The sequence below is a fragment of the Thamnophis sirtalis genome, unplaced genomic scaffold (assembly GCF_051295495.1).
Source record: "Thamnophis sirtalis isolate CommonGarterSnake01/CBP01778 unplaced genomic scaffold, rThaSir2_p1.2 scaffold_8, whole genome shotgun sequence".
Lineage (NCBI taxonomy): Eukaryota > Metazoa > Chordata > Lepidosauria > Squamata > Natricidae > Thamnophis > Thamnophis sirtalis.
The window spans coordinates 54,539,728-54,563,783 of record NW_028261388.1 but is presented as its reverse complement, the minus strand read 5'-3'; the positions used below and the strand labels follow the sequence as shown (position 1 = coordinate 54,563,783).

The following is a 24,056-nucleotide window of genomic DNA, read 5'->3' as shown; positions in this document are numbered from 1 at the left end:
CCGTGCCTTCGGATGATCTCGCCCAGCGGTTTCATGTAAATGTTAAATAGTAGGGGGGATAAGACCGACCCCTGTGGCACCCCATAAGTTAGGGACCTCAGGGACGATCTCTGCCCCCCCCACCAACACCGACTGCGACCTGTCCGAGAGATAGGAGGAGAACCACTGCAAGGCAGTGCCGCCCACCCCTATCTCCCGCAGTCGTCGCAGAAGGATACCATGGTCGATGGTATCGAAAGCCGCTGAGAGGTCCAGGAGAACTAGGATGGAAGCATAGCCTCCATCCCTAGCTCTCCAGAGATCATCAGTCAATGCGACCAAAGCGGTTTCTGTGCTGTAACCGGGTCTGAAGCCAGACTGGAAGGGGTCAAGATAGTTAGCTTCCTCCAAGGTACGCTGAAGCTGGAGAGCCACCACCTTCTCAACAACCTTCCCTACAAAGGGGAGGTTGGAAACTGGACGATAGTTATTAAGAACAGCTGGATCCAGAGACGGTTTCTTCAGGAGGGGTCTTACCACCGCTGTCTTGAGCGCGGTGGGAAAGTACCCCTCCCGAAGAGAAGCGGTAACAACCGCCTGGATCCAGCCTCGTGTCACCTCACTGCTGTTGGCAACCAGCCAGGAGGGACACGGGTCCAGTATGCAGGTGGAGGCACTCACAGCTCGCATAGCCTTGTCCACATCCCCAGAGGCAACTTCCTGAAACTCAACCCAGAGATGGTTTGCCAAGTCTTCTCCTTGTGTCTCTACTGGATCTACTGGGGTGGAGTCCAGGTCCGCTCGAAACCGGGCAACTTTGTCCGCCAAGAACTGGACATACTCCTCAGCCTTACCCTGTAGGGGGTCCCTCGTCTCCCTCCTATTTAGGAGGGAGCGGGTTATCCTAAACAGGGCGGCTGGGCGGGACTCGGCGGACGCTACCAAGGAGGCAATGTATGTTCTTTTTGCTGTTTTGCTGTTCTTAAGGTCCGAATTGGTGCATGCTGTTAAAAGTGCCCGTTTCGACTCGGACCTATCGGACCTCCACGAGTGCTCTAGGCGTCTCCTCCGGCGCTTTACCTCCCGGAGCTCCTCAGTGAACCAAGGAGGCCTCCGGGGGCCGCTGACCCGGAGGGGCCGTAGCGGCGCAATCCGGTCTAGAGACTCCGAAGCTGCCGAGTGCCAGGCAGCGACGAGGGTCTCCGCCGAACTGTGGGCAAGGGTATCAGGAATAACCCCAAGTTCCGTCTGGAACCTAACAGGGTCCATCAGTCGCTTGGGGTGGAACCAGCTGGTCGGTTCCTCCTCCCTACGGTGGGGGTTTGGCCTCCGGAAGTCTAGCCTCAGTAGGTAGTGGTCTGACCACGACAGGGGTATGATCTCATTACCCCTCAGACCAAGATCGTAACTCCACTGCTCCGAGAGGAATACGAGGTCAAGCGTGTGACCCGCTGAGTGAGTTGGGCCTCGAATTACTTGAGTCAAGCCCATGGCTGTCATGGAAACCATGAACTCCTGCGCTCCATCAGAGTGTTCACCGAGCGAAGGCAAGTTAAAGTCCCCCAGAACTATAAGTCTAGGGAACTCAACCGCTAGCTTGGCTACTGACTCGAGGAGCGAGGGGAGGGCTGCTGCAACGTAGTTGGGAGGCAGGTACGTAAGCAGCAGACCCACTTGACCCTTGAGGTCCAGCTTCACTAGCAGGGACTCACACCCGACAAGCTCCGGAGCAGGGATCCTACGAGGTACTAAAGACTCCCGGACTACAATAGCCACACCGCCACCCCTTCCCTGGGCTCTCGGCTGGTGTAGCACCTGAAATCCGGCTGGGCACATCTCAACGAGGGGGACTCCTCCCTCCGGGCCCAGCCATGTTTCAGTAATACATGCCAGGTTTGCGCCCTCATCAGTTATCAAGTCCCGGATGAGGGGGGCCTTATGAACAACAGACCTGGCAGCCTGAGACCAGGGTCCTGAGCACCCGCGCCATCTGACCTTGGAGTGGGACTCCTAGGGCCGGAAGGAGGGATCTCTATGACACAGCGAGCCCTCCTTCCCCGATGATGGCCTGCCCTAAAGTCCCCGCCATATCTGCCTCTCCCTGTCATGACCGCAATGCTCCGACCCTCACCCGTGGTTGTGGTCCCCCAAACCACCCCGATGACCCCCGCATACCCCGGCAGGTCCTCCGAATCAGTCATACCCAAACTCTCACTCAAGCAGTCCTCACGAAATGATTAAAACACAAAGTTACAACAGTAATAATAATAAAAGTGAGATCATTCATATCATCCCAAGCAATCCCATGCACTCAACATACCATATTAAAATAAAATTTTTAAAATTTAAAAATTGCGCGGGCTCACAGACACAGTGTTCAGTTTATGGTAGTCCAAAGGTGTCTTTTGCCCTCTCCTAAGGGAGGGCCTACCTTGAGGGGGGGCTCTTCTGAAAAGTTCAGTGTAGTCCAGGGGGGGAGGGGCTGGGGGGGTAAAGTGAGTTCGAGAGTCAGCTGCAATGATGAGAACCGGGGAGTTAACCATAGTAGAAAGAAGTCTGGTAAGTGTGTTCATTTCAACAGCTTCTCTTGGTGTCATTTCCAGGATCAAAAGAGTCCAAAGAGGGAGGGAAGGAAGCTTATCTCCGATAGAAGGGGAGGGGGGGGACGCTCCATTCAATAATCGGGCCCGACGTTCTTAGGGCCCAGTGCGTCAAAAAACAAGTCCAAGGTGGTCAATTTCATTAGCCAACAATGTTGGCGTCCATGGAGGCTGGCAGCTCGGAGAATTAAAGTTTACCGGTCCGCTGCCAGCTCCGAATCACAGGACACTCCGCACTCCCTCAGCTCTGTATTCAGTATAATTTCACCAAGTGCATAATTGAAATCAGTTGAAATAAGTTGTTACTACATTTTTGTTATTAAATGGGCTATTTTGAGCTATTAAATGCCACAATTATTTGATATAAAGACTTGAAATATTACGTATAGCTACTTAACAATATATGAGCAAAGGGTACTTTTCTTGTCTCTTCCAGGGTGTGAAGATTGCAATCAGTATCATGATTCAGAATGTCCAGAGCTGGGTCCTGTGGTGACAGTCAAAGACTCCTTTGTGTTAAGTAGAGCAAGGTAACTTTTACAATATTGCATTTTTGAAGTAAACCAAACCTAATTGGCAACATTTCAAACTTGAATTTGAATTTTGCTTTAGGTGTTGCATTTTAAATGGAGAATGTTCTAGGTCTTATGTTGATTATATCAAATTCTAAATGTCAACTGAAATGAGCTAGCATGTGTAGTGATTAAAGAGTTGGAAAAGGACTGGAGAAACACATGTGTAAGCCTTCCTTCGGTCATCAAAATTCACTGAGTGGCTTTGGGCCAGCCACCTTCTTTTCAGCCTAGAGTTCCTGAAAAAAAGGTAAAATGGAAACTACTAGATAGTCATCATGATCATCATCTGTGTCTTCAGCCTCTGGAGTTTCTGAATATCACAAAGCAAGTAATGGTTATGAACTACTCAATTTCAGCTAAGTGGGAATTCATGACCAATTACCTTTTCATAGGATTGAAGAAGCATCCCAATCTGATGGCCTCCAAATGTATTATGGGCTACAGAATACAGCATGTAGTATTCTTGAAGTTGTACTTTCTCATTTCAGAAGGTTATCAAGATAAGGAAACCTCAGAGAGGTGGCAACTTTCTAGGATTTAGCAGAAAAAGCAGTGTGAGAGATTCATGAAAATTACACTTTATTAATAGCATAAAATGGGAGCAAAAGAAGCCATGTTTATATAAGGAGAAGAGGTAGTCCTTATATAGCAGCTACCTTGACAGTGATTGTTTGCAGTTATGATAGTGATGAAAAACTAACACTGCAACCAAGTCTTGTATTTGCAGGTCTGTAAAGCAAAGAAAAGGTGAAATAAGATTCTAAGCATAGTTGTAGTCACTAAACGATGACTACCTATTACACATTTGTAAATCCTATTTTGAAAGACCACTATGTTCCAAGAACTGAAATCTGTCTTTACCTGTTTGGGTAAAGACAAGCTAAAACTCACATCATTAAGATTAGTTTTCTCTTGTCAGACATAACAATGTTAAATTTTCAAATAAATGGTAACTTACAGTGGATATTTGTTTTAATAAATCATCTAGTTTGTGAGTATTTGAGTTCTTACTACCAGATATAATTTCTAGTGTGTCAAGAGGCTTTCTGTTTTTATCTTTGTCACAGCAATGCGTTATAAATGTGCAACTCGAGTCAAAACTGATTGATCTCTAGAGAAAGAATAATATAGAAAAAGGTGTGAAAATAAATAGTTCCCAGGAAAGTTTTTCAAGCCTTTCCCATAATTGTTTCCAATAACATGGTAGAGCAGTTTTGGCTTTGGATAGAAAATATTTTTTCTCAATTTCAGTCCCAGTTCATTTCAAATGACAGATGATCAGATAGCAGGAGACACATGGGACTTCTGTTCATTACCATACAGTAAGGTCAAAGAGTATAACCTGGTTTTTCTTTTGTATTAGTTATTGTTTTGCTATGTGACATTTTTGCATAGAATCTGTCCTTATCCATGTTAAGATGCTGGGTTTATTCTATAAGAGTTGAATTCTTTCTTCCATAACTATTGCCAGATACGTTTTAGCATCACAATATTCAATTTTTAGATCATCTCTTCCTTCAAACTTGGAGATCAGACAACATGAAGATGGGACTGAAGGTGTTTTTGCAATAACTCAACTTGTGAAGCGTACCCAATTTGGTCCCTTTGAATCCAAGAGAGTTGCCAAACTAGAAAAGGAATTAACATTTCCACTGAAGGTACAGTGATTCCAAATTCAGGTCAATCAATTATAAGGACTTGGAAAATATGTCTATCTTTTCCTGATCTGATGCCTTCAATACTGTAGATATATAATTTCTAAATGAGCATTGCTATGTTCATTGAGAATTACAGTCTAATACTACTAGCTGATCATTTGTTTATATATAACTTTCAGATAATGTGAAGAATCAAGACAAAGTTATTTATGGCCTTGAGCAAATTTGATTCTCATAATCTAGAGGGAAGTAGTGAATTTAAAAGCTTTCCTTCCTGCAATGAATCAATGCTTTGATCATTGTAACAGGCATCCTCATATCTTGCCTTTGAGTTTCCTAAGGGAATAGTGAGCTAGATAGACTTTTCAATCAGATATAACAAAGCAGACCTTCTATTTGTATTGGGGACAATTAATACCTACTGTTAGATATGTGAAAGTTTCTGCTAGAGTAAGCAAGACATATTAAAACCATGTGAAATAAATTAGTAAATGAATGGCAATAATGTATAAATAGCTAACAAACAAATTCAGCTTATTCAGACCAAGAATTGGAAAGAAAGCCAAGGTGCTTTTAAGATAGGAAGACTCCAAGCAATTCAGGTTATTGTTTTCCTCATCACTGGAACATGAAATCTAGTTGTTTCTGTTTTTTCTATGCCATTACAGTGCTATCTGGACATAGGGAACCCATTGGAATCAGGTCATGCTTGATTCTAGGGGTCCCCCAATTTGAGGGGGACCTTGGACACATTTTTCATTTTTAAGAAGTGCCATGGCATACAACTATAAAATAGTGTGATATATTTGAAATGGCCAGATGAAAAATGCTGGAGGTACCTTGATCTTTCTTCTGGAGAAAATAGCTCTAATAAAATAAGTGAGTCATTGTATAGTTTGTTACTCTATCAAAATGATTGTTAGGAGCACGTTTGTATTGACATTCTATATGGGCTTTGTATAGGTTTTTCAGAAGGAGGGGTCTCCAGTCTATTTTGATACATCTAATGAAGACAACTGTAACTGGATGATGATGGTGAGACCTGCCAGTCTATATGAGCATCAAAACCTGACTGCTTTTCAACATGATAATGACATTTACTTCACTACCTCTCGGGACATCCCACCGGGAACTGAGTTAAGAGTATGGTATGCAGCTTTCTACGCCAAAAAAATGGAAAAGCCAGTTCTAAAGCAATGCATTGTCAATGGTATGTTCGGTTGTTTGTGGGTAGGTTCTTTACTACCATACAGCATTTTCTCTGACTCGGTTCTTGTGGATATTTTCCTGGGGTGGGAATATTCATGCAGGTATCTTCTCCACATCAAAATTGATAACATTATTTTTTCCAATTCACATGTTATTTGAAGGTGGAGGCTACTAAATTGGATCCAAAGATAACACAAATAGAACTTTGCTTCCCATCTCCAAGCCTTTGATGAAGTTCAAGAGTGCTTGTGGCATGGAATATGATAGGCACAAGGATTTCAATAGTTAGGAGAATGAAAACAATTTGATACTAATTTTCCCTTGTGCAGGCAAAAATGTGTTTCTCTTCTTTCAAAATATGTTTGGGCCCAGCCTATTATATGTAGCCTGTTTTATTTTGTTTGACAGAGACATAGGACACACACACACAAACAAGGAATAATCAGAAGATTTGAGATCAAACTTAATAAATCAGTGTCTCAGAGAGGTTAATTGTTGAGAATTATCCATAGTCAATGTGTACGTGAGCAACCACATCCAAGGAGCATGGAGCTAAAAGCATGATCCACTAAATATTTCATGCTCCAGATCCTGAGTATTAGCTGGGCTAAACAAACTTGATTTCATTAACTATCTCAGATTCTGCTGCTACTTTACGTACATATTTTCCTTCCAAGACTAATTGGTATTGTTTAATACTCTATTTATGTGAACTATGTTAAGTTTACCTATGTAGTTACTAGGAATTGAAAATGACTTGATAGCACCTAATCAATCATTAAGATTCTAACTTCCAATCAGTTTGAAGTTGATGTTGATGTTGGAGTTGTTTTGGACTGATAGGTTATGGATCAGAGTCATAGCTTCAGATTTTATAGATTTTTATAGAGTTGGAGCTTCTTTAGCCTCCATCACTTATCTGAGCTCTAAAAGGGGTGAAAAAAGTCCAGGATCCATATTCCTTTTCCCTAACATCTTCCCTTATTCCACAGAGGAGGAAACCAGAGTGGACATGATACAGTCTAACATACTTTTCAGCTGGTTGCTTTAAAACACAAAGCTTCAAAGAATTGTGTTTCAACAGAAATGCATAGAGAATGGAGGAAGAAATCTTGCTGTTTAAATCTTGTTTATCATACTATGTTCTGTTAAGAAAGAGAAAATACATATCATGCATGTGTGATATTCTCCAGACCTGAGTTTCTGTGCTATGTTTGTACATAATGCTGTCAGAATTCTTTAAAACTTTGTTTATTGAACAAACTTTACCTAATTGGTTTACACTTAAGTCAAAATGGGTGTGTTAGATGAGGGTTGATCTTCTCCATCTAATACCCAAAAAACAGTAGTTAGCTCTGTATATGAACAGTGAACTGGGACTATGTTAGAATAACATTTCTATATTCCTGGCTTGTCTAATTTTTCTGTATGTATGATGTAGTTATTGATTTACAACCGAAAATTTAAATATCCCACAACCCTTTGAAATAAATGATTATAACTAATTTTCTTTTTCCTTTCTCTTTCTATGTACACCTTTAAAAATATTGCTAAATTAAACAGAAAAAAATGTATACCTTGCCCTTACATTTCTTGAATTTTATTTTATTCTAATAATTTAAATTGCAAGCATTGTTGAAGTAATAAATGACAAATTACCAGAATGAAGATGGCTTTGGACATTAGTGAAGAACTGTTCATCAATCTCTATGCTCACTTAGCATTGTTACAGAAATTTGCTAAGTGGGAAAACAAGCTAATAAAAATATGGTCTCTTTAATATGTGCTTAGCTGTGGTGGAATGTGACCAACAACGAAATAAAAGCATGTATCCTGCTGCCTTTTCTTTTGAGAAACTCAAAAAATTAGCCAAGAATAATCAATCTGCCAGAACTGATGCTTCAGGTATCGGCACATTTTCATCTCTAGTGTATGTGTACAATATAAATCTGGAATATTTGTGTATTATCCCACAAAGTAAAATTGCAAATGTAATGAGAGTTATCAAACATAAATTGCTTTGTGGTGATTTTTTTTTAGTTTTGTATTTTCTCTCAGTCATTTTTCTATAAGATTTCAGCAGAGATTATTTTGAAGGCAGTTATTGACAATTTCATTAAATTTCAAAGAGCTGGTGTATATGATTTAAAAGAAGATCATACAATGGTTATCATGCCTTTAAAAAAATCCTCTAACAGTGAGAATTTGATGATTTATATGATAGTGAGTAAGTTTATAATGTGTTTTGTATGTTATGGTTGGAGGTGGTAACATTCATGGTCTTTTATATCTTGGGTGGTATTGATATTGTCTCAGCTTTGGGCAAAGGGTGAAAGTACAATACTGTTTACTTCAGAGGGGGATATTAAAATATAGATTTTTAGTTGTTTCTAAAGTTCAACTGGCCACTTTCCCCTGTGATGCAGGTTCTTATCGCTTTTTCTTTGTAGAACATGGGCAGGGTCATTTGGAGCAAGCTAAAACAGTTCCACAGAGCAATCAAAAGGATGTTCATCTAGAGAAGGCTCTGGAAGTTACCCATACCGATCAACCCATCACTATCTGTGAAAGTGCCAATTCCCAAGTGGATATGAAGAAAAAAACTCGACGGGGCAGGAAAGCCAAAGGAGCAAAAGTAGAAATACCTCTTGTGATTGTGGATGATAAAGATTCTACTGGTGAGACTAGGAAATCGTTAAAAGTAATCTCCATACTCTATGTTTTATGTTTGATACAGTAATAATTAAATAATTGTTCTAGAATGATTAGTAAAGAAGTGGGGCAAGGAGAGCTTCATGTTCCACCTTATGATGTAATTGCATTAGAGAACTTGTGAGAAAGGCAGTGGCAGGAGATGAGGCAATGCACGGAGATGCAGGAGAGAGTCAAATAGATGCACTGGGGTGAATGAGTGGCTGGGTCAAGCGCAAAAGAGCTGAGGAAGGGCGTGTAGAAGAGGGAGAGTCATCCCAGCAGCTTGTGATCTTCCCTGCTGGCTTCCACATGACCATGGGGCAGTTGGTAACAGTCATTCGATAACATGGAGCAATGGTTGTAAGTCATGGACTAATGGTTGTAAGTCATGGACTCTCTGGATAGCAAAACTTGTGGATAAATGCAGCTGGCTTAATGTAGCTCTGATAATTGCTCCACCTATCTAATTTTAGCTTTCTGGACTCTTGGTCAAAGCAATTTCTTTTACCAAAACAGGCATGGCATTGGCAATCTATAATTATGTATCCTGTCTTTTTTTCCCACTTCAACATATGAAACAGATATTATATGCAAGTTCCATAATTTGGTTTTTTTCCCCTGACTTCAAAGCTTCTTTGGGGATTCTGAAATTCTTTTAAAGTGGTATCAAGGGGTAATCTTAAATTACATTTCTTTAAAGCTAAATTGTTTCCAAAACCTGTGGTATTCCCTGCATACTGAATTCCAGCTCGCAGGAATTCACTATAGCACGACTGGTGACAAAAGTTCTGGTACAGCTATTATTAATTTTCATTATTTTAATCCTCTCACAGAATGTTTGACAATTTGTTCACCTTTTTTACTGTGTAATATAAAATTACCTGAATGGATAACTTAACTAACAAAAATAAATATCCTAAAAATGGCTTTGTGCTGTACCTTATTGTCACTACTCATGTTATAGTAATGTAATGTCAGTAATTAAAGGACTATTATAATGTACAGCCAGATTACACATCATTAAAAGCAATCCCTACATTTCTATTTGAATAATGGCCAAATCTGTGTATCAATTACAACATGAATTTAAACTAGCTAAATTCTACTATGTGCTATAGACAAAATAGTATGAAGCTTATAATCATGCTTATACTTATTTTCTGAGTAAACATATATGTGAATCAGCTTTGAGTTAACTTGGGTATAGATGAACAAATTCAATCAGGTTTTTTTTAAATAATATGCTTATTTTTTCATAATTCATTGATTTTTTTCTTGGTAGCAGTGAACTCAGTGGACCATGTGGCTGAAATTATCACTGAGGTCCCACCTGATGACACAGCGATTCCTTCAGCAGCAGAAGATCAAATTATGGAGCTGATGTTAACAAAGCTACCCAGTACTGCAAACAACATGAGTTCATTAACAAAGTAAGCTTTCCCTGCACAGGAAAAAATCCTGCTCTAAGTCCTGCTTACTTATGGTAACTCTGCTAGATATCGATCACTTATGATGATCCTGAAGTGGAGGACATGCGGAAAAAGCTTATTGGAAAAAAGATATCTTACCATACTAAATATAGTGGGACTTAGAAGTGAATAAATATCTTGTTACCTATAATGACAGTTAATAAGTTGGCATATTTATACTGACAGTGAATATCAGTAGTTCTTCACTTATGACCACAATTTAGCCCAAGCTTTATGTTGCTAAGTAAGACATTTGTAAAGTGAGTTTTGTCCCATTTTATAACTTTTCTTGCCATAGCTGTTATGGGAATCACTGCAGTTCTTAAGTTAGGAACATGTTTGTTAAGTGAATCCCCACTGAATTTGCTTGCTAGACGATTGCAAAAGATGATAACATGACCCCAGATTACTGCAACAGTCCAAAATATGAGTCAGTTGCCAAGCGGCTAAATTTCAATCATGTGACCATGGGGATACTAAAACAGTTGTTGTAAGTGTGAAAAATAGTCATAAGTCACTTTTTTCATTATTGTTACTTGGTCACTAAATGAACTGTTGTAAATCAAGGATTACCTGTAAATTGGCAATCTGTTTATTTAGGTATATAAATATCAATTTACATTTGTGATAATCTACAGGGAGACCTAAACAGCTTTTCTCAGTATGGCATCCTGCAGATATATTGGGAGTGAAAATCTAGTTCTAGTCAGCAGTGAGTGCCAATATATGCTGATTATTTTTATTTTTTTGCTCATTTCTGCTTTCTTTTTAATCTGTTAGGTTTCCTCACCATCAGAGCTCTGTATCCCTTAAGAGAAGTTTAATCCTTTCCAGCCGACACGGGATTCGACGCAAGCTGATCAAGCAGCTTGGGGAACACAAAAGGGTCTATCAGTGTAGTATCTGCAGTAAAATGTTCCAAAATAGTAGCAATCTTAGCCGACACATCCGCTCTCACGGTAAATTTCAATTTAGCTGGATTCTTCTTTTACAAAGCAAATTATTGGTGGATAAAAAATCTTTAATCCAGCATACAAAAAGCAGAGAACATTTGGAAGCTGAAGCAGTAATTAAATAGATCAACTGCATGTATTCATTGCTGAGGATAAAGGAATGGTAAAATAATTTGTCAACTACCAGGAGGAGCACTTGTTTGTTTCAGAGAAATTTGACAAAGGAATTTTCAGGGCCTGTATGGATTTTCTAATTTCAGCAATCCTCAATTTCTGCTCCTTTAAGTAACTAGGAATATACCACAGACAATTGAATTTTTTAAACAATTTACAAAAGCACAATCTGTTCATAATTAAAGGCTCTCTAATCTCAGGCTAAATAGAGACTGCTAATTTTTGGAAGCCTCCTGAGATCAAGTTGATTTGCTTTACCTAGCCTAACCATTTCATAATTTTTGGTTTAAGTATTATTACATTTTCCTAAATTTTGCAGCTTTCTAAAAATAATGAGTATTTTTAATTGGTCCTTTAGGTGACAAACTATTCAAATGTGAGGAATGTGGGAAGCTTTTTAGTCGAAAAGAGAGTTTGAAGCAACATGTTTCATACAAACACAGTAGGAATGAGGTTAGTATGGTACTTCTTCATTTATGGAACAGAAATGGATTATGCATAGACACTGGTCAATTTCATACAAAGTCAAGAAAGAAGATAAGTTGCAAAAAATAACCACTTTCCATGCTGACAAGGCAGAAAAATTGCAGTTCTTTTAAAACTATTCTTTTTCCTTTTTTTTCAAATATTTTACAAGAATGTTTCTTGTTGCTGTTAATGAAAGGGAAATAAAATGTATTTATTTACTTATTATTTTTCATATTCTTAATCACCCATCTCCCTCAGAGAAGGGCTCTGGGCAGTGTACAATATAATCAAAATCAATCTTTGAAATCAGAATAATTTAGGATCATTTTTTAAAAAAAGTATAAAGCATAAAAATTTCAGAAGGTGAAAAATTCTAAGATGGTGGATTAACAATTGTTAATACAGGGGGCGGTGTCGCTACACAGGCAGGTTTTGACCCCTTTGCGGAAGGCCAGAAGATTGGTGGCTTTCCTTACCTCTGAGGATAAGATGTTCCACAATGCAGGGACAGCTGCAGAAAAGGGCTTCTTCCTTGACCCCACCAGTCAAAATTCTCTGACTGACAAGGTCTGTAGCATGACCTTCCCTGCCTGAACAAGTGGGTCAGGGTGATCGGATGGGGCAAAACTGGTTCTTAGGTAACCTGGCCCATGCCATGTATGGCTTTATAACTAATGACCAACACTTTGAATTGGACCCATAAGCAAATCAGCACCCAGTGCAGTTTGACACTCAATATTACTTGTGTCGCTGCACTCTGCATGTGCTGAAGCTTCCAGATACGTTTCAAGGATAATTTTATGTAGAGCACATTGCAATTGTCCAATCAGGAGATGACCAGGGCATGAGTGACTGACTGAATCCTTTCTTTTTTCTCTCTATTCTTAAGTCCTAGCATTAGAGAAGTAACCTATCTAGGCAGTCCCATTACTGCATGTGGGAGGCTTATATAGATGGCCTTTCCTCTCTGCTTTTCACTCTCACTCTTTTTTGACAGGGAGTTCCATTTTATCGTCCAACTGTGATATCCTCCCAGGGACCATAGACCATATGCCTAGTTATTTTGCCTCCATATAAATCTGGGACCTTTACTGTTACAAAAGAGCCTCAAAAATCTTTGTGCAAGGTTTCCTTCTGATTTGAATGTGTCTGATTTTCCTTGATATTATTTGTAGGCAAAGTCCTATTATGGAAACAAATGAAAAACCAGTACAAGTAGTCCTTGACTTACAACAGTTCGTTTAGTGACCATTCCAAGTTACAACAGCATTGAAAAAAGTGACTTTTGACCATTTTTCACACTTCGACCATTGCAGCATCCCCATGATCATGTGATCAAAATTCAGATGCTCGGCAACTGGTTCATATTTATGACCATTGCTATGTGATCGTCTTTTGCAACCTGACAAGCAAATTCAATGGGGAAGCCAGATTCACTTAACAAACAGGTTACTAACTTATCAGCTGCAGTGAATTACTTAGCAACGGTGGCAAGAAAGGTCATAAAATGAGGCAAAACTCATTTAACAAATTTATCACTTAACAACAGAAATGTTGGGGTCAATTGTGGTCATAGGTTGAGGACTACCTGTATTTTAAAAGAATAAAGTATGACATATTTCTTGTGTCCTCTCTAGGTTAACAGTGAATATAGATACAGATGTGCTACGTGTGAGAAAGCTTTTCGGATAGAAAGCGCATTAGAATTCCACAACTGCAGGACAGGTATGATAACGATCAGGTAACTCCGATTTATATGAAATGGTATTGGGTTTTAATTCTCTGATAAGAAAAGACAAACAAAATTGAAAAGTAGGTACAGATGGTCCTTGAATTACAATGATCGCTAAGCAAGGTAGTAATAAAGCACAGTGTCACGTGATTGCATTGCTTAACGATGGTAATCCTTGCAATCCCTGTTACTATTCATGAGTGAGGATCATGGATCATTAAGTGAGCACCTCCTTATGAGGAGAGGGAGACTTACCAATGCCACTTGCAACTTTCCTTTCTGGCTTCCCCATTGACTTTGCTTGTAGGAAGCCAGCAGGAAAGGTAGAACTGTGGTAAGTGCAAGCTGGCTGCCAACCACCCAGATTATGATCATGTGACTGCGGCTGTACCAGGACAGCCAGAACTTTGAGGCCCAATCATAACCACCACTCATTCAATGCTGCAAAAATTTCAGTGGTTGCTGAACAAGTCTGCTGCCCCATTCACTCACACACACAACTAACTGTTCCCCAGCAATTCCTTCACTAAGACTCAGAACTGTTTCAATTAAGTCCAGCTACAAGCAGGCCAAGATTAGTCCACAAAGCAATGGCCCAATAGTCCATAAAGCACTTGAAAGTTGCTCCAACAAATAACCCCACCAAACAAACCCACCAGGCAAAACTTAAATATGAGAGCTCATTTGGCAAGAAAAGTTCAGAGACTCCAAGACACAATTCCAAACACTGTGTCAATCCAGGGTGAATCAGGAATCATGGCAATCAGATAGCTAGAAAACCAACACGTTCCCAGCAATGCCTCCCTGTGTATGCTGTGATAGCCAGCTTTCTGATATAGCCCATCAAGAGAGGTGGAGCCTTCTCCTCTCAAGTAGTTTGGGTGACCTCTGTTGCTCCTGTCTTCTCTCTGCCCTGCAAGTTTTTGGCTCAAGTACAGAAGGCAGTTCTCCTCCTCTTCGCTTGACTATCTGCCACAGCAAGCTTTCCCCATCTGAAGCCTCCTCCAATTCTCTTTTGATCAGCCGTTCAAAGGCATTATTCATCTCAGTTCCTAATGTACCAGGAATGGGTTCAGCCTCCCTTGAGCTGACCTCTGAAGAGGAATCTGTGGAGTCATCCAAGGAAGACATCACAACAAGTGTTGGTTAACCAACGGCTACTTGTGTGTCTTAATTTACATAGCCAGCTAAAATGTGAATAATCTACAGATAATTTCATCTGAATGAGATTTCAGATGATGTTTTATTGGTTGTATCTTCATTCTGTCTTTTTTTTACTGGCTGAGTTTAATGTTGTGTTGTTGTTTTCTTTAATTTTAAATTTTTTACAATATGATTAATCACTTTGAATCTGGTGGTTTTATAGCATAAGACAGAGAAAGCTGTTTCTTCTGTTTTAGAAATTGCTCCTGTAGATGTGTACAGGTAGTCCTCAACTTACAATAGTACAACAGCACTGAAAAGTGACTTATGGCCATTTTTCACATTTATGACCATTGCAGAATCCCCATGGCCACATAATCAAAATTCAGATGCTTGGCAACTGACTCATACCATATTTTTCGGAGCATAAGACACAACAGAGTATAAGATGCAACAAGGTTTTGAAGAGGAAAAAATTTAAAAAAACGTTTTTGCACTCTGCAAACCTCCCCAAAACAACCCGTTTTTTGTGAAAACTGGCCCATTTTTTCCTCCAAAAAAAGACATGAATAGCCTATATGAGGCTTGCAGAGTGCTGCTTGGGGGTGGTGCCCCCCCCAAAGGAAGCAAAAATCAGCCCGTTTTTTGGAGTATAAGATGCACCTTTTTCCTTCAAAAAAGAGGCTGAAAATCTGAATGCAGCATTTTCTGCCTCCCGAAACTGCACCCTCTTCACCAATATGGCCCTGCATAGCAGGAAGGAATGTAGGAAGCTATTAGGGAGCTCCTGGGGCCTGGGGAGGGCAGAAATGAGTGAAAAACGGTCCATCTAGAAGCTTCCTAAAGGCTATCCATGCCCTTTTTTTAATGAAAAATGGGCCCATTTTCATGAAAAACTGGCCAATTTTTGCTCTTTTTTGTCCCCCCAGGAGCACTCTGCAAGCCCCCTAAAGGCTATTAATGCCTTTTGGGGGAGGAACAGGCCCATTTTTTACGAAAAACAGGCCGTTTGGGGGAGGTTTGCAGAGTGCAAAAACTTTTTTTTTAGTTGCCTCTTCAAAACCTTGGTGCGTCTTATACTCCCAAAAATATGGTACCTGTTGTGGCCCAGCAGGAGCCATTGGCCACCAGGTGGCGGCAGAGCATTAGCTCAGAGGGAGTGTTCAGGGAAACATTTGGGAGTTGTTGCAGGATGCACCCCGTAGAAGGGTTACTCAACGGAAGGAACAACTGAGTACTTACAGGAGATGATTGCGAGCAGCTGTTGCTCATTGGGATCCTCTCCTGAGTATAAAAGAGACTGCTGGTGCCAGCCCTGGTTGCAAAAGTCAACGTTCCGTTCCGTTCCTGTTCTAGTGATTGTTCTTGTTCGTGTTGACAAACCGAGAGAAGCCAACTTGGATAAGTAGGTTTGCTGGAAGAAGCCTCTTTGCAGTGCTGCGTTTGTGTATTAGGACTTTCTGCCGGAGCTATTATCTTTGTTTATTTGGGCTTGCAGCCAACAAGAGCTTGGACTGATTAAAAGAAACCTTTTTAGTTACGTGGCTTTTGGCTTTCATTCCTGGACGGAGAAGGAGGGTCAGAACAGGTACCTATGTGATTTTTAAAATCATACAGATCACATTTAGAATCGTAACCTCCTTTTCTTTCAGATGATAAGACATTTCAGTGTGAGATGTGTTTCAGATTCTTTTCTACAAACAGTAATCTTTCAAAACATAAAAAGAAACATGGGGACAAGAAATTTGCCTGTGAGATTTGCAATAAGCTATTCTACCGAAAGGATGTGATGTTGGATCATCAGAGGCGGCACCTGGAAGGTAAGTACATTTGTGATTATAATGTCTTCTTGGCTCTTGTGTCTGTGGTTGGGACTTTCAGTACTCAAATTGTCAATTGGATTGACAATTACTCAAAAGGTTGGTAGTTCTTGGTGTAGTAATGATCTACTGTAAAAGATTACAGTTTACATTACAGATTACAGATTACATTAGATTATTTTCTAAAGCTATTATCTAAGTTACTGATTTGTTGTTTGAGCTTAAAGATAGTTTACAAAATCTCTTTTGATATTATAATTTATTACCTGTAATTGAACTTAGAAAGTTTTTGGGAAATTACTTTTTATTTTTGTTATGCTGGAAGCATTCAAACTTACTTTTGTCTGTAACCTGTAATGTCTTCCCATTGTTTATTTAATAAACATAGTGATGCTGAAATAAAATGTGCATATTCTCACACAGATGTTATGATTGCACATTTGTATCATGGCAGCTGATGATAGCATGTGTGTCCCAACATTTGCATGATAAAACCACACGTTTTCATCCCTGCAGACATATATAATTTCTTTTTTTTTTCTTACAAATCCTTAGGGAGTGAAAGACACATTAGCTTAAAAGTGTCTTGGTTAGCACAAGGATTCATCTGTTTGGAAACTCTTTCCAGGGAACTAGCCATCTTAGTGAAACAAGGATTTTACGGACTAGATTGTAATCCAGTTAATCAGCTTCACAAAAAATTGTGCTATGATAATTTCATAATTTGAAATTATTAGTCTGTAGGCAACTAAAAGACATCTTAGATGTCTGAAAACAACTTTTTTCTTTTGTCATCATTAAAGCTATAGTACAATAATTTATTGAATGCTAACAGAAAGGAACAAAATGCTTCTTACAAAGCACCATTTTGCTTCTGCTACACATTATTTCAATAGCCATTCTAGGTGTGTCTTGGGGAATCACATTGTATTCTCCATGTTTGAGCCACTGTAAGAGCCTGAAAAAAATTCCTACATCATTTTTCGTATTGCTGTATAACAAGTGACTGTGAAATTAAGTCAGAAGGGAGCTACTTATCTGTTGAAATCAGTGTTTGAAATAAACCAATTAAAGTTGCACTTTAAAAGGATTTGATACAAACATAACTCTAGTTTACAACATTCTTTATAATTTGTTGTCCTGGGAAAAAGCTTAGATTATTATTTTCTACTTATTCTGAAAGTTATAACCAAATGGGAAAAACAGAAAATCTGATAATAAATTTTCAGAATGATTTATTACTATTTTAGCCTCTGTAATAAAGGTGTAATCCTTGTTTTAGCCAAGAGTGATTGTCAGTACATGAGTAATTGTATAAGGAATTCGTTGTTCTAATATGTAGAGTAATGATAATCTATATTGCAGAGAGGTTGGGGTGGGGGGCAATTGAGTCTCCTTCAGCAAATGAAGAACTGCAGTTTGTTTCATCTCTTACCACTGGCTTCTTTGGATAAAGCTGCTGGAAGTTGTGTTCAAATCAGGAAGCTAATAGCTTCTATTGAGGTAGGAAATTCTATAGGAATTAAAACAATGCACTGCAGTGAATAGAGTCAGAATTATGTGCGACTGATGAAAGTTAAACCATATCATTTGAACACATAGTCTTGGGTAACATTTTATCTCTCAATCCAATCTGCGCACAGACAAACAGCACAGCTAAATTAATTATGTAGATTGCATTATTATTGTTACGCCTTTTATTGTTTGGATCATTTTAGTAACATATAGGCTGTTAAAGAGAAAAGTAGAAATCATGGTTCTGTGTTCTTCTCTTGGTGGGAATTGTTACCTTAAGGAGTGAGACGTGTTAAAAGAGAAGAATTCGAGCACAATGCAGAAAATATGGTTCGCTACAAGAAAGAGCCTTCCAGATGCCCAGTATGTGGAAAGGTAGGATTTCCCATTGGTGTGTGTGTGTGTGCGCGTGCGTGCATGTGTGTAGATTTTAGAGGTATGTTCATGCAAGGGAGTACAACAGCTTTGCTGCACTGATTCAGTATTTATGATCATTAAAAGCCATATGACAACTGGACAAAAATCCTACTAAACAGCATAACCAATGAAGCCATGGATTTAGTGCGTACTTCAGGAAACTTATTGTTTGTTTATTGTCCTGCCTTTATTATTTTTATAAATAACTCCTTCCTTCTATTTTTCCCACAACAGCAGCCCTGTGAGGTGAGTTGATATGAGAGAGTCACTCGGCCAGTTTTCATGCCTAATGTGGAACTGGAACTCATGGCCTCAAGAGTTTCTAGTCTGGTATTTTAAAAAACTAGACCAAATTATATTGGCCAGCTCCCTCAAATTGCTATCCAGGTGTTTTGGAGAATATCTCTCATCATCCACTGCAAAAATGTTTGTGCAGTAGTTAGAGATGAAGTATAAAACATATCAGGGGCAATAGGCTGGGAAAAGCTATTCTGGGATATCTGGAATGGTTGATTGCCAATTTTATACTGAGTAGGCTCCCTCAGATTTTTTTTTGCCTTTTGAGAGTTATAGTCAAATAGAACAGATTTTGGGGAAGATATCGACACTCTTCTCTCTTCTCCAAATGTCCTGTGAAGATAAGAGCTTTCAGAGTTCTTCAGAAATTTAAAAATGATTCCAAAGAAATGGCGCCATTACAAAGAAAACCTTTAAAGTTTGGTTTAGCTTTGGTTTATTGGATTTATATGCCGCCCTTCTTCCAAGGACTCAGGGTGGCGTACAACATTAAAAAAACACATATTACAAAAGTAAAAAAAAAAAAAAAAGAATATCCAAAACAAACCCAATTAAGATTAACAATAACATTTTTTAAAAGAAAATTCGATTAAAATTAACAATAATCAATAATTTGTTTTGTTTTGTTCAGGCCAGGCTGGCTTGCTGGAAAAGCCAACTTTTTAGGGTGCGTCGAAAGGACCAGAGGTCGGGGATTATACGAAGCTCCGGGGGCAGCCCATTCCAGAGGGAAGGCGCTCCCACAGAGAAGGCTCTCCCCCTGGGGGTCGCTAGCCAACACTGTCTGGCCGACGGCACCCTGAAGAGGTCAACTCTGTGGGATCGTACTGGATGGTCCGGTGGCAGTAGGTGGTCTCGCAGGTATCCTGGGCCTAAGCCATGGAGCGCTTTAAAGGTCATAATTAGTACCTTGAATCGCACCCGGAAGACAACCGGCAACCAGTGCAGGCTGCCTAAAAGGGGTGTAACATGGGAGCACCTAGGTGCCCCCATGATAACCCACGCAGCCACATTCTGGACCAGTTGAAGCCTCCGGGTGCTCTTCAAGGGCAGCCCCATGTAGAGAGTGTTACAGTAGTCCAGGCGAGAAAGGACGAGGGCATGAGTGACTGTGCACAGAGCATCCTGATCCAGGAAGGGGTGCAACTGACGTACCAGGCGAACCTGGTAAAAGGCCCCCCTGATCATGGCCATCAGGTGTTCTTCTAAACTAAGCTGCATATCCAGAAGGACACCCAGATTGCGGGCCCTCTCTGAGGGGGCTGGAATTTCTCCCCCTATCATCAAAGATGGAACAAGATGCACAAATCAGGATGACGGAAACCACAGCCACTCAGTCTTGGAGGGATTGAGCTTGAGCCTGTTCCTCCCCATCCAGATCCGCACAGCCTCCAGGCATCGAGAAATCACGTCGAAGGCATTGTTTGGGTGGTTCGGGGTAGAGATGAAAAGTTGGGTATCATCAGCATATTGATGATACTGTACCCCCAAACCACGGATGATCTCACCCAGTGGTTTCATATATATGTTGAACAGGAGGGGTGAGAGAACTGACCCCTGGGGCACCCACAAGTGACACACCTCGGGGTTGATCCCTGCCCTCCAGTCAATACTATAAAGTGTGTTCTCTGCTTCATCTTATTGGACAGGCAGATTCTGTTCAGAGAAGTAGCTTGTGATTCACCCAGGCACTGAGCCGTATAGGTTTTTAAAGGTTAAAACGTAAAATCTTGAATTGTACACAGAAGTTAATTGGCAACCATGCAGTTCCTATAGTTGAGGTGTCACATAGGCAAACTCCAGTTCACCCTTTACTTCCTGGGCTGCCACATGCTGAAACAACTTTTAACTAATAAAGCAAGTTGCAGAGGGGAAAAACATGTGACCACTTACCATAAGCAAAACCTTTTCTTCTAGGATTGGTCACAACTGGTACACCAGACGTAGTTAAGCCTCTTGGCCTTAGACTTCACCTATTATTGTAGTCTGAGCCATGAGTTCAAGAATACCCAGATTGCAAACTATCTCCATCTGACGGAGTTCTACCTCTTCCAGATCTAAGGTATAGATTTAGACTATCTCCAGCATTTTTTCCAAAGCCACTCTCATCTTCCTGAGATTAATCTTAGGCCTGTTTCTCCATCAGATCCCAACAGCTTCTGTGCATCAAGGATTAGCTACCTGTCTTAGCCCAGGATGGTGATGAACAGCAGAGTATCATCTGTTCATTCATTGCTCTTGGTTATCAGTTGCTGCATGTAATATTAAATAGTAGCAGGAAAAGGAACAAGCTTTATGGTACTTCACAGCAGAGCAACCCAAGGAATCTACGTTCTATTATTTCTTTGGGGTCACCTATAAAGACTATTCAGAAACTACAGGTGATCCTGAAGTGTAGTAGCCTCATTGCTAGTAGGTGAAGTGCTTGTAGTACCAATGTCACATCACAGTGAATTGTTTTGCTAAAACCCACTTCTGTATGTTTTGAGTTATTTGTATTTATATTGTATTGTATTTAATATAAAGAGATGGATTTTATTAAATCAAGTCTGCTGAATTTTTAGTAATAATTTATAAATAAAATCATTGAAATGAATTGAGAAAATGTGAATAATTTTTGTCAACATTTTTTGTCTCCAGATTTTTTCGTGCAGGAGTAATATGAATAAGCATCTTTTGACCCATGGAGATAAGAAATATACATGTGAGATTTGTGGCCGTAAATTTTTCAGAGTTGATGTTCTGAGAGATCATATTCATGTTCATTTTAAGGTACAATATTTAGCTGTGTGTGATAGTTTTATGCCAGGCTGAAGCTCAGCAGGAGTAGGAAGAAGTTCCTCAGAAATACTGAGGAAATATTGAAAGTGAGAATGCTTGAATGACCATTAACTGAAGATGAAATTGCAAATTGGGAGAAGGTTCCCCCCAAAAGTTGTTTTTAGAAGCTTATAAAAAACAACAAACAGGAAGGCAACCTGATCTCCACAGGAAAACTGTTATACAGTAATCACACTGCAACAGAAAAACTGTCTCTTTGCTTTAGTCTCCAATCCTACTGAAAGTGTGAGACTTGCAGTAGTTTCTCCCTGCTAGATATAATTGGTTGGTCTGAAGTGGGTTGGAGAAGGCCATCCTGAAGATGCCCAACTAGGAAGGACTTTATAGGTCAAACACCTTCGGTTGGCAACCAATGTAGAATCTGCAAAACTGGTCTTCTGTGCTCTTAATATGAAAGCATGTGGACTATTGCATTTTGAACCACTTGCAACCCAAATAGAGCACATTACTATAGTCCAGCTGGAGACTAGGATGCTGATGTATCAGCAGAAATTCTAACTTGCCAGGGTTCAACTTCAGTCTGTTCTCTCCTATCCAGACCCCGACAGCCTCCAAGCACCAGGAAAGAGAGAACATGATCTCCCCCATGGGCCAGGGTGAGGATGCACTGCTAAGTATCATCAACATATTGATGATACCACACTCCAAAAGATTGCATGACATGCCCAGCAGCTTGATACAGATTTTTGTTTATTTATTTACCTATCCAATTTATGTTGAAAATCAGGGGAGATAAGACTGATCCTGCGGCATCCCACAAGTGAGGAACTACTAGGCCAATCCTTACTCTCCCACCAACACATATTGGCCCAGAATCTTCCACTAAAGAAAATAGCTTCAACTCCCAATCCTTGCAGGTGGTTCAAAAAGATACCATGGTCAATCACGCTAAAAGTCAACAAGAGATCCAAGGATTATCTTATCCAGGTCCTGAGTCAGGTCATCCAGGAGAATGACCAATGCTATATCTATCCCAAAACCAGGACTATACCAGAACTGAAAAGGTCCCAGATAATCTGCTTTCTCTAGGATAACTAGACATTTAACATCAAAGAGGGGCTTAGCAATAGGAGAAAAATATAGGAGGCAACAAAGCATGTAACCTGTTTTTCAGAGGTTTTATGTAACATTACAGAGTGATTACAGTAGCATCAGCTTCCATTTGGGTTGAATAAGACATTTCATTTGAACCATCCTCTACACAGGACATAGCAATAATGGATGACCACCAGAGAGAAGAATTTATTGGCAAAATTGGAATCTCTTCAGAAGAAAATGATGACAACTCAGATGGAAGTGTGGATTCTGAGCCCCACAAGTATAGCTGCAAAAGGTGCCAGGTAGTTTTACTCCTTTCAACATTTTGGGGTGGGATTGGTTAAAAGTGGCATGAAAAATGTTGAAGATAATGAAAAAATATTCCAACATATTTCCTGATCCAGAGGTCTCTACGGTATGTTTTATTGAACACATAGATTTCTTGCACATGCAAACTCTTGCTTTTCAGTAACAATAGGTCTTTCCATGCAAAAAGGATACATTTTGCCTCTATTGAAAGAAAAAGATGTAAACAAGAAATCTTTATGCATGTATTGTCATCATTGAATTAAAATATCATTGGAATCTTTGTATGTGGTGGCAGGACAATAGATTTGGCCAGTAGACACCCATAGTTCATAAATTCTCCAACAGAACTCTAAATTGTTTCTCAAATATAGATTGTAAATAGTTTTAACTAAATATCAACTATATTACTAAGGATGCATTGTTTTAAAAAGGGTGTTCCCAAATAAACATCAATCCATTCTTAAATATAGTCTTCATTTAATGTTCCTAATTGGGACCAGCATTTTTGTCACTAAGCAAAGTGGTTGTTAGACAAAATATCGCATGATTGTATTGTCATTGCAACAGCTATAACTTTGAGGACTGGTCATGACTACCATTTGTTTAGGGCGACGATAAATTTGAATGACCATCAAATGAATGGTGATTAAGTGAAGACTACTTACATATATATTCTACTTCCATTATATTTTCTGCTATATTTTTAATACATATTTTTGTCAAAGAATTTATGCAACAACACAAAAACCAAACTAAACAAGTTAGACATGAGAGTGTTTTTTATCATAATAATGGCTAGTAGCTAGTAATGCTACATATATTCTTCAGTGTTGTGCATTCACTGCTGTTTCGTTTTTCAGTTAACGTTTGGCCGAGGTAAAGAGTACTTGAAACATATCATGGAAGTTCACAAAGAGAAGGGTTATGGTTGTAGCATCTGCAACAGGCGTTTTGCTTTGAAGGCAACTTACCATGCTCATATGGTTATTCATCGGGAGAACTTACCAGACCCCAATGTGCAAAAGTAAGGAAAAAAATCTAATAGAGCTAAATTAAGTGTACTCTTAACAGCTTTGTCTGGGTAAATGTTGCATGCTAGCAGTTTCATAGACCTAATGGTGAAACTTTAGCAAGCTAAAGTGAGGGGAATGATGAACTGTAAAAC

General features: G+C 39.6%; 1 protein-coding gene across 5 annotated transcripts in view; it reads left to right on the top strand.

Moving 5' to 3' along the window:
* The window catches only part of PRDM15 (PR/SET domain 15), a 57,796-nt gene that overhangs the window by 11,494 nt on the left and 22,246 nt on the right, over nt 1-24,056 (top strand). For 3 of the 5 annotated variants that reach the window (XM_087721689.1, XM_087721688.1, XM_087721687.1), the window contains exons 3-16: nt 3,016-3,109; nt 4,659-4,812; nt 5,776-6,022; nt 7,813-7,926; nt 8,472-8,699; nt 9,998-10,145; nt 10,965-11,143; nt 11,670-11,764; nt 13,417-13,504; nt 16,307-16,474; nt 18,270-18,364; nt 21,344-21,475; nt 22,750-22,884; nt 23,752-23,915. In XM_087721689.1, the coding sequence (XP_087577815.1) occupies nt 3,016-3,109; nt 4,659-4,812; nt 5,776-6,022; nt 7,813-7,926; nt 8,472-8,699; nt 9,998-10,145; nt 10,965-11,143; nt 11,670-11,764; nt 13,417-13,504; nt 16,307-16,474; nt 18,270-18,364; nt 21,344-21,475; nt 22,750-22,884; nt 23,752-23,915 (2,041 nt within the window). The remainder of the gene's footprint in view (nt 1-3,015; nt 3,110-4,658; nt 4,813-5,775; nt 6,023-7,812; nt 7,927-8,471; nt 8,700-9,997; nt 10,146-10,964; nt 11,144-11,669; nt 11,765-13,416; nt 13,505-16,306; nt 16,475-18,269; nt 18,365-21,343; nt 21,476-22,749; nt 22,885-23,751; nt 23,916-24,056) is intronic. The other 2 variants (XM_087721690.1, XM_087721691.1) reach the window with 2 other exon arrangements.